General features: G+C 30.5%; 1 protein-coding gene across 3 annotated transcripts in view; it reads left to right on the forward strand.

Annotated features, from left to right (window-relative positions):
* Positions 1–5,503, forward strand: part of LOC143229253 (proto-oncogene tyrosine-protein kinase ROS-like) — a 91,206-nt gene extending 85,703 nt beyond the window's left edge. The window contains exons 42-45 of one of the 3 annotated variants that reach the window (XM_076461354.1): positions 758–918; positions 1,884–1,937; positions 2,738–2,847; positions 3,332–5,503. In XM_076461354.1, coding sequence (XP_076317469.1) covers positions 758–918; positions 1,884–1,937; positions 2,738–2,847; positions 3,332–4,108 — 1,102 coding nt within the window. In that variant the 3' untranslated portion in view covers positions 4,109–5,503. Of the gene's footprint in view, positions 1–757; positions 919–1,880; positions 1,938–2,737; positions 2,848–3,331 lie in introns of all 3 variants that reach the window. The other 2 variants (XM_076461353.1, XM_076461356.1) reach the window with 2 other exon arrangements.
* Positions 5,504–11,455: the final 5,952 nt, after the last annotated feature.

Consider the following 11,455-nt stretch of genomic DNA (forward strand, 5'->3'; position numbering starts at 1 on the left):
CAAGAAATAATAGAGTTAAAAAGTTTGTACCTGAAAAAAACTTGAAGCCTTTCTAAGAGGTGCTATATTGCAACAAAAAAGTAATTTAATATTTTGTATTGATACCAGGTAAATCTGTAGACAAAACAACTTTTAATTTATAGTTTTTACTTGACAGTTCAGTATTTTTAATTTTATTAACAACTTTTCTTCATTGCATGGATGCAAATAAGCACAAAAAACTTGTAAAAAGTTAATCAGTTGTTGTTAACATAATTCATAATTAGGTTAGTTTTACTATTCTAAACAACTTTATTACATTTCAGAAGTTACAGTAAAATTATTCCAAGATTTTTGTTTGGTATTATATACTACTTATTTTTATGCATGTGTTACTTGAAATATATTGCTCATTAAACAGAGAATATTAATCTATTAGTAATTTCAATCTTTGGAATATTAAAATCTGACTAGGTCAAATGTCACACGTAAGTACTAAGAACGCCTTTTATTTGAAGCATCTCTAATTATAGTATAGACAAGAAATAATAAGTTAGTAGAAAGGCTAGAAATGAGGATCAAAAGAGAAAAAAGTTTGTGAGTATGTTAAATGCTTCCTTTAGTCATGTGTGTTCAGAACATTGTGAATATTGTATTTCATTCATATCTGGTTTTCACGCATTTTAGTAAATTAGCTTTGTGTTGTTCTGTCGTACTTATTTGTTAAGCATGCATTTGACTGCAAACTGTATAAAATTCTCACTTGTTTTTGTCAAAGACACCAACTAATGCTATGGTGTTGGAGCTATGATCCATTGGGTAGACCTAACTTTGGAGAGTGTCTCGAAGTTCTGATAGACCTTCAGAATAAGGGAGATGAAACTACAACAGCAGTGAACACAGTTCACAACCATCATTATATGGCTCAGAATTTTAGTGGTTAGTATTTGCATGTATTTTGTTGTTTAAAAAAGACTATTTTGTAGTTTTGTTAAATATTAATTATATAAAGAACAAAAGGTATAATCACTTTTTTTTTGAAATAGTAAAAAAAAGATTGTATTAGTTGTTTTATTTTTAATACAAGTTCTTAAGGATTCTATACAACTTACTGTCTATTATTAGGCCTTAAAATAACTAAATATTTTATACAGCTTAAGGTAAATCATTGATGCTTAAAACATACTAAAACATTCCTTAAAGTTTAAAATCTGTAATTAATTTATAAATGGACTGAAAACATTTTGAATAGTTAGAAGTACAGTTGCTGCAGTTTTGAATAATTTTGGAGAAATTATTTATGATGTAGTTTCAGGTTTAAATCGAAGCACTCAATGAATTTATATAGTAGAACTGATAAGGAATAGTGGTCAAGTTTTGGCTTTTAAACTTTTCAGAATTTTAAAAGAAAAGAGAGAGGTGTACTGATATCTACTAAGTGAATCACAAGCCTACAATATCCTGTAAAAAATTATTTTTTTATTTTTGAGACATTTTTTACAATTATTTCCCATATTTAAGCTTAGCAAAAAGTAGAAATGACATGTTTAAAACCACCCACGTTTCTGTAATCCACGAGTATTAGTTCAAGATAATTTGCTGTAGTTTTTCAGTTGTCTTATAGCTTGCATCTTGAGATTATTAGTTACTGCTATACAGTGCAACATGGTTTGTTCATCTCCATTTAGAAGAGTTATTCTTTGCATGATTCTGTAGATTTTCATATTTGTTATCACTTATTGAGAAATGAATTATAGCTGTATGCTTATATGTGTCAAAAATACTGAAATTCTTCCTAGCAAGTCTGATTCTAAAGCATTTTCCTGCTTGTATTAATAGCTTGAAGCTGCTTGCTATGCTTCTCTTTCAGAGCATGTATGTTGTTTTTATGTGTCCTTTAGCAGGTGCCTTTGAGAACCTAGCATACTGTCAAGATGAACGTCATCCTGAGATACAAGGTACACATTATTTTAATCTGATCACAGCTAACTTACTTGATTTACTGTATCACTGGCAAGAGATGATTTAGCAATAGTTAAGTTTTGGGTCAAATTCTATTAGTTGTTTCAACCTCTTTAACCTAATAACTTGCCTGACAAGTTAGTATGGGCTTTACCATTCTGTAGGTATTCTGATTTTACATAAAATGAACCTCCTATGTCATTGGTCATCAATTTTAAATTTATGCTTTTGTTGAATCGCTGCTGATGTAAGATGTATTGTAATGGCCATGATGTCCATGCTATGTTGATGTTATACTTTTACTTTTTCTTGAGTTTTACTAGCTTGCAAAGGTCATTGTATAACCAATAGTGATTAATAATAAATGTCCAAAAAAAGTAAAAACTTTGTTTTTATAGTATATGGTATGATTAATATTATTACAAGCTTACTAAATTTAGTTTACACTTTATATAATTAGTATAACAAAATATGTCTACTGCACAGGCTGGTGAAATGAAAATATATTCTTATTGATGGAATATTTATTTTTCTTTTTATAAGTTAAAAGTTCTTTCACTTACATTTATGGTAATAACGATTTACAAACAGTTTGAGACTCAATTTAGATTTATGAAACTCATTAAAAGATCAAATTCTTTTTTTTTAAAGAAATGTTTGACGTAGACCCAACCTCAGATAAATAGTTCTTTAATGTTTAACCACGTTTTTTTAATTTGTTTTTTCAATGTATTCCTGACTTTGATATAAGAGATTTGGTTGCAGGCACTTAAATGATGCAAACTGTGTCTTGTAGGAAACCCCTGTCCTCCTCATGAGCATGCAGAAAGTCATCATTTTGGGTCTGCCAGTTCGGTGGTAAAACATCCTTATTTAGATATTGGTTATACGAATGGAGAAGTGCAAGTAAGTCCTACCCACCATCAGAACCAAATATCACATATACTTATATGAAATTAAAAGAATATTATAGTTGTTTTGCTTAGCATAACAGGTGACAGTTGTGAGGACAGAGAGCAAAGATTAAACTTTAATCTGATTTGAAAGTTAAGTATATGTAAATGTACATCAGAATAACTGCATGAATTTTTAAGAATGATTAGTAAATCAAATTTTTCATTAAAATATATTGTTAAATTGTGATATAAGATTGAGTTTCAAATTAAAGCCAATTTATTTTTGGCACTAGTGGAATAAGTTTTGTACATCAGAATTGTAGGTAAAATAACTTGTGTTTGAAGTTTTTTCTATTTCACTCAAAATTTAATAAAGTTAAAATTATATAAAATGAATTATTATATAGTTCTTTGATTTATGTTTGCAATTCTATATACAAAATACATTATTTTAAAGATTCTTTTCTCTTTTTTATTTCAATTTTGGTTTCAAGGAAGCAGATTCCTTTTCAGCTCATGAGAGTGTAATAGAAACTCAGCCTTGTTCATCTGGACCAACAGCTGATGGCAGAAAAGCTAAATACCTGGATCTTCTAGCAGATAATGTTTCTTTAACTGACCATGATGGATATGAAATACCAATACGAGCTAATTTGACTGTTTCAAAACCGTTAAACTATGCTGATCTGGAAGCCAAAAGATCACCTTTAACAGTCAATGACAAAAAAAACAAAGCTAAAACTCAGCAGAATTCCTCTCTCCATAATAGTTCACCACCCCCTCTATATGCTCAGCTCTTTCCTCGATCTCGACGAAAGAAAGAATCTCTGGTGGATAAAAGTTCTGTGAATGTGGATTCTGAACCAATTCAGGACATAATAAAAAAAAATAAACTCAATCCAATGAAAAGGAATGGTCTAGTACCCTCACCTTGTATCTCAGTGGTCAACTGTGACCCTCATCAGTCACCATCTAGTCCAACTGAGCTTTTAGCAGACGCTGAAGAAACTGTAATGGTTGAGGCATGTAACCCAGCATTTGTGAACCAGTTATGTATTCCAGATAAGAAACTAGGTGTTCATAATAGTACAGATTGTCTCAGCAGTAGTCTAGCTACTACTGATCAATGGTCATTGTCCACAACTTCCACAGCAGCTTTGCAGAGTAGCTCAAACTCAACACCAGAAAGTAAACGAAACAGTGGACTCTCTTCCTTATCAGCAGTGTCTGGTGTGGAACTTGACTTTATACCCAAATCCTCCTGGTGTTAGACATGATTTTGAAAGTTGTATGTCTGTCAGTGTAAAAGTGATCAAACATCCTATGATTGGTAGCTAAAATAGACTTATGAAATTATCAGTGTGCCTTATATTTAAAATAGCATGAGGTATCGTATACTTTGAAATGTTACAACATGAAGACTACAGAAAATGTTTTAAATAGATTGTACCAGTAAGATGTTCAGTTCTCAGAATGTTTTAGTAAATGAAGACAGCAAAGAAAATCATTGAATTTATAATAAGGATTGTATTTAATTAATAATTACTACTTTTTCTGAGAAATCTTATCTACTGCTATAATTAACTATTGGTAATTGCTTCTGCTTCTCTGAATTCACATCTACCAAAGATGCAGGCCATTTTCCATGTAAAAACATTCATGCCAAAGTTGTTCAAGTGGTTAAAAAGTGCTCTCTGTTTTCTAGTAAATTTGCTTTTTCAGTGTATATTAGGCTATCAAACATCTTTCAGATTTATTGTAATTAAATCATGATTAATGCGTTTTTGTTTTTTGTTCATGAAAAGATTATGTTTCATTTTTTGTTTGTCTTTTTTGTAGGGCATTTTCCAAAATAGAGGTACAAATATTGTATTTAAAGTGTAAATATTCATCATTTGATTGGTGGTTAAAGGATTTTCAATATTTTTATTGTAAGGTTGTAAAATAATAAATCAAAGATATAGTATTAAATATAATATTAAATATATTTTTGTAAAGATTAAAACTTTTATAAGCATTGTACATATAATTTTTAAAGTATCTATTTTAATATTTTGTAATAAACCAACTTGTAGGAATGTTAATCAGACTGATAGGAGAAAAGAATTTAACCTAGTTTTTGGACTTCTTAGATTTCAATGTTTAAGTGTATGAATTTGATTCAAAAAAAGAAGTATCATTAGATTTTTAACTTGTGTTAAATGTAAAATAACATTTTTGTAATGAGTGTATTTTAAAAGTTAGAGGAGTGTTATTAGTTTAAAATAATTTCTGAAGGATTCATTTTTAAATTTATAAAAAGATCAGTTTCTTGAAAATTAGGAAAATTATGTTAGAATAAAATTATTGTTTTTTAACTCCGTTTTCTAAATGGCATTGAAAATTTTAAAAAATCACCTCCTTGATTTTGTAAAAAATATTTAATGTTTTTGACACTACTGAATTATAAAGATACTAAACCACTTTTAAACACATAATATCACAAACACATATTCTAATGTACATAATTAATGCAGTCTTACTAGAGACTAGTAGTCAGAAATTTGGTCACAATAAATGTAGTATGAAAGCAATTTAAATTAGATTACTATTTCAAGGAGGAAATGTAAAAATGAAGAATGTGTTTATTGTGCTAATTAAATAATAAAATGTGTAATCTTTTCATATGTAAGTTGTTATTCTGCTTATTGCACTTACTATTTTATAGTTAGCAACAAAATAATTAAAAGTATAAGAACTGCACAATGAAAATATAAATAGCAGAAAGCTAGAAAGAGACAGAATTTGAAAATAATTTAGAAAAATAAAAGGGTTAAAAGGCCAGCTAAAGAACCTTTATCAGTCTTAATAAAGGTAATTTGAATTATTTTTTTGTAATTCATTTTTTTATATTTTAGCTACACTTGTTTGTTAAAGGGTACAGTGAATCATAGATGTTTAAATTACCTGAACAATATTTCTCAAAATCATGTGGCGAGTAGAATTTTCTTCTTTACAGGATGTAGTTACCTTATATTGATGACTTGAGCCATTTGATGAACATAACTGTAAGAATGCAGTTACTTGTTATTCATAACTAAGAATGAATGATGAACATACTTCCTTCCACAAAGATGAGGTAGTATTATCTTAACTGAATATGTACTAGATTTGTCCATCTGACCACCCTTTTACTGGAAAAATAATGTTGATTACAATTCTGTTTTATGAAACGTATCTTCAAGAAATGATATTCATCTGAAGAATTGAAATGCTTTTGTTCATTGTACAACTTTCAGATTTTCTTTGCATAATCTTTGCATCTTTGTAAATGTATATCAAGTATGTTTTCATTTATCTTTTATGTTGCATCTGGTATTTTATTTAACATGAACTATTGCAAAAACAGTCATGTTGTGTAAAATGAAGTGTTGATAACTCTGACACCATATACAGAATTCATTGATGGCACCTTGTAAAAGGTTTGAGCAGATAGTGTTAATGGTCAAGATCATACATTCAGTTTATCCTCACCCTCACAATATCAATTAGAATTATATTACATCATAATAATAGCCATAATCACACACTGAGAATATCTTCATGCACAGAATATGTTAAAATCATCTTGGTGACACAAATATTTGGTGAAATTAGTACCAAAATCCTTAAACATGTTGATTGCATTTTTAATATACTACCAGCTCTGATGTATAGATTACGGTTACCTCTTGATACTGAAAATCTTATGATGAACATACTTCCAAAATATTATATATGTGATGTGTTTATATCTTATTAGCCAAGATCATTTGGCACCAGTTTCCTCAAAACCTAAATCTGAAATCAATGGTCTATCTAAATCTGAAATGTAGTAACATAATTTTTTTCTAACCAAGGATACAAGGTAAACTTATCCCTTAGGTAGTGTGTGTTGATGGTTTTGATAACACAATTAACACACTCCAAACAATTCTACTTAAAATATGATTACAAAGTGATGTTGATGCTGAGGTTGTGACGTAAGTAACCTATGTATTTACTATTGTAAAGGAACCCAGACAAGATATGGCTAGAAGTGGATATATACGACTAAGAAAAAAACAATAACATTGTTATACCAGCAAAAAATCACATCACATCACGATACAAACCTATACAATCACATTTTCTACTGTTCAAACTTATAATTTATTATAGCAAATAGTGAAAACGTTTTTTGTTTTTTTTTTCAATTTCGTGCGAAGCTAAACAAGAGTTATTTTCGCTAGCCGTCTCTAATTTAGTAGTGTTAGAAATTTAGTAGAAAGGGCGAGCATGTTTGGTGTGACAGGGATTCGAACCTTCAGATTACGAGTCGAGCGCCTTAATCACCTCTATTTGAAACTAGCAAAGTTGATCAATTGCAACGAGATGAGGACATGTAATTCCAGTAAAAATGAACCGAGAATTGCAGTATAGCAGAATACGCCTATCCACATATTTGTTTTTTGTCTTAAATGTCTTATCTACTTCGTTTGATATAATATACTTTTAATCATTTCAGATCCACACTAATTTGTTCGTTTGTTTACTGTTTTTTCGGCTTTTTCTATTATACTATAAAACCAAGAACACCCATTAGCTAGGGTAGGACAGGAAATAATAAAATAAAAATGGTGAAATGTAAAATTAAAGTTAGAAAAAAATTAAAAAGGGTTGTTTTCATTTAAAACTCAGGATCTGATAACAATTTCATTTTCTTTAAAAATACTATGAAAGTTATTTTTGAGTACCCGTGTAGATGTTCATTAACTATTAAATAGAACGCATCGTTTCGTAATAGCGAGATAAGAATATTTTTGATGACTGATTACTGTAACCTTGATACCTACAAGAAGCCTTATTGCATGTATATTCTTAAAATCATAACGACAGAAGCGTTTTTTCAAATAGTTTTCTTTTTTGCAAAGTTGCACAATGGACTATTAAGGTTGTGCCCATAGTAGAGATCGAACCACGAATTTAACGTTCTAACCTCTCAAGATGCTGGAATGATGATAAGAAAAAAGATATGTTTTCTCAGTAAAATGAGGTGAGAAATTGCAACAATTTGTAGACATATATTACGTCGTTCTTGACGACTGACAGCGCGTGAATTAAGGCTTTCGAGTAGGGTGAGGCCTCGAGTACTTTTATGTCTCTGCCTCCGTTCCATGTTTTGAGCTTACAGTGCTGGAACAATTAAAAGAGTGTGTAAAGCGAGTGTGGTCAATCTTGGATTTAGGGTTTTTGTTCTTAGTGTGGCTGACTATTGAGTTAATGTTTTACTGAGTACTTTTATGTCTCTGCCTCCGTTCCACGTTTTGAGCTTACAGTGCTGGAACAATTAAAAGAGTGTGTAAAGCGAGTGTGGTCAATCTTGGATTTAGGGTTTTTGTTCTTAGTGTGGCTGACTATTGAGTTAATGTTTTACTGTGTCTTCGGGTTCTGGGATTACGGTGGAGACTCCTGCCATATATCAAGAAAGATGTTATAACAAACCAATCAAATATTGGATTTCAGTGCATGAAGAAAAGGTATAGTTTGTGTTCCTTACTGAGTGCCCCGGCAAATGGGTTCATGACGTATGATAAAGTAGTCTTGTAGCATGCATAAGTGCCAGGAACTCACTGATAAGCTGCGATCATATATTACAGATGCATTATTATGCACTGACTTGACAAGAGGATAACACGAGTCAAATGCTGATGAGACTACTGTGCTGTATCATATTATCTCGGCTAATGAGGAAAAAGGAGGGAAAATATTTATTTTGCTGTTAATGATAAATCAAGTAAAACCATTTGAAGTGACGTTGCGTAGCACTAGTGATTAGATACCAATAATATTGCTACAGCTGGGATTTCCAGGTAATCAGCTTAACCAACTTTTTCTGTTCAACCACAATTTATTAGGCTTTAAGTTCTGTTCTTACTATTTCTATTTAAAATCGGATTCTTAACCCCTCTGACTACATTATTTTCAACTAGCCAGTTGCAAGTCATCCTGTCTGTGTCCTCAGTATTCTCTAAATACTAGCAAAGCCACGAGAAACCAATACAGAGAGAGTTACTTATTTGAGGATGGACCCAAGTATTCACCAGAGTATGGTGGAAAACATGGGTGAAAATGTATTGTTGGACAATGCATGAAACATGAAAGGTCTGACCAAGGTCACTGCTTTGCTTTTTGCCAACCAAAACCACAAGAGCACCGCCAATCACAGCATCACAAATGAAAAATATTAACTGAGGTGAAGATATCGGCTTAATCTGACCAGTTCATTATGAGTATCTCCGAAAGAAGAAAGAATACATCTCCTGTGCTTCTATCACCTGTTGAGCATCCAGCTGTCGTGATTGGTTCTTCTAGAGATAAATAGTGCTAGAAGAAGAAAGGATCCAAGTACCACAGAGAAGTTTGTCATAATAATCCAACAGTAGATTTTCAGAAACAATAGTCAATGATTAGGCCTCCGTCCATTTCAGTGGAAAGTGTAAAGGAAGCTGCCTGTGAGTGAGGATCTTGCTAAGAAAAAAAATCCTCCGCATCTCAATCAAAATACTAAAACATCTCATACTGCAGCAGATTTAAGTTCTAAAGTGTCTGTCGTTTACATATTTTAATGAAATGTTTTTGTGATTTTTATTTTTGAATGGTTTAGTTCATGCTTTAATCGCAAACTTTCGTATTTTTGTGCGTATTTTATAAAGAGCTTTATTTGCTTTATGTTTTAACTTATTTTTTATTATTTAAAATTGTCCTTTTTCTTTATTTATTTTTATTGAAAGGATAATTTTACTGTCTTCAGTACTGAATTTCAAAAGTTGTTGAGATGTTGATAATATTGATATGTTTGAATAATTCGTTAATATCTGGTTTTAACACATAGTTTTATTCTTCTTCTTTGGCGTTACGTGAAGGGTTTTGGATTTTATGTATCACTGTCAAACTTTTAATTTTGTGTAATAATACTATCTCTTTTTCAATATATTATGTGTTATTATATTTGGTTTGTTTGTTTGTAATGTTTTGTACTGTGCAAAATTGTTTTTCCGAAGTTTTAAGGGGGGGGGTGATAAGAAGACACTTTGATTTGTTGACTGATGCACGATTGAGATTTAAATTAGTTATGATTTTTTAAAAATTAGGTATGACCGGGTTGGCCTGAAAATAAGGAAAAGATAAGTCTTATATATGAGAATATCAAATGTTTTCGATTATTTTGTTTCTAAGTAAACTGTTTTAAAATTTTATTGTATTTTAAGTTTTGTTCTTAAAAAAAGTCGGTAGCGAGAACTATTAAATTTCTCTCGCCTTAATTATGTGTGGAACTGATAGAATCAACAAGCACCTCACATGTTTTTCCTATTGTTCTGTCACCGAGCTATGTGATAGTCCAAAAGTATGACACTCATTATTAACAATGAGAGAGACTCTAGTCACGTGAACATCATATGAGCCTGGAGCTAAGAAACACTGTGTGTGTCTATATATGAATATAATATAATATAATATAATATAATATAATATAATATAATATAATATAATATAATATAATATAATATAATATAATATAATATAATATAATATAATATAATATAATATAATATAATGTAATGTAATGTAATGTAATGTAATGTAATGTAATGTAATGTAATGTAATGTAATATAATATAATATAATATAATATAATATAATATAATGTAATATTTGTTTAACATAGTTTGATACGAATTGAAATATATTGTCAGACTGACATATACATACAAATATTGAAAGAGATATTTACAAACAGAACTTGGACTTGATTCATTATAACTTAAAATACATATACAGTGTTCATTGTTTGTGCCCGGCTGAAATATATTTAAATTGCTATATCAGTTGGAATGTGGAAGACATCTCAATATTCTCTCGTGACAAAATCCTCAGTCGTGAGCAGCTCCCTTGACACTTTTCATTCATTGAGGTACTTGGAGGTCTTCTCATTGACGGTTGTGCCTGCAGTTGATGTTGTTACTAGAAATCTCTTACTGGTGGGTGATTACGACAAACTTTCTTGGTTGTTGAACCTTTTCTTCTTCTAGAAATATTTCATCTCCGGAAGAACTAGTCATTAGTACTTGATGTTAAACAGGTGGTGGATGAATAGAAGATGCATTTTTACTTCTCCGTGTTGCAGTTTCTCAGTAGGAATTTGTAAGCCTGACCATCATGTACCAGATGAACTGCAGTTCTGTGATGGAACTATTAAAAAGAGTTTCATTTTATTCTCACGCGAGACTTCAACACCATATTTTATCTTTTTCATTTCACCTCTAACAAAATGCTTGTCTGTTTGTTTATAGTTAAGCAAAAAACTACACCAGAGGCCATCTGTGCTCATCTCACCAAAGGGTATCGAAATCCAGTTTCTAGCGTTGTAAATCTGAAGACATACCGTTGTGCCACTGAGGGAAACTAACAAATTACTACTTCATTTTCAATTAAGAGATGCATATGAGATACCCAAATTTTTATTTTGTGGAGAACGAAAACCTCTATACTATGTTTAATCTTGAGATTAGTATAAATATTTATTAATCCCATATGGCTTATTTTGTCAGCCTATAGGT

Source organism: Tachypleus tridentatus, chromosome 10 (assembly GCF_004210375.1).
Source record: "Tachypleus tridentatus isolate NWPU-2018 chromosome 10, ASM421037v1, whole genome shotgun sequence".
In the NCBI taxonomy this organism is placed as follows: Eukaryota; Metazoa; Arthropoda; class Merostomata; order Xiphosura; family Limulidae; genus Tachypleus; species Tachypleus tridentatus.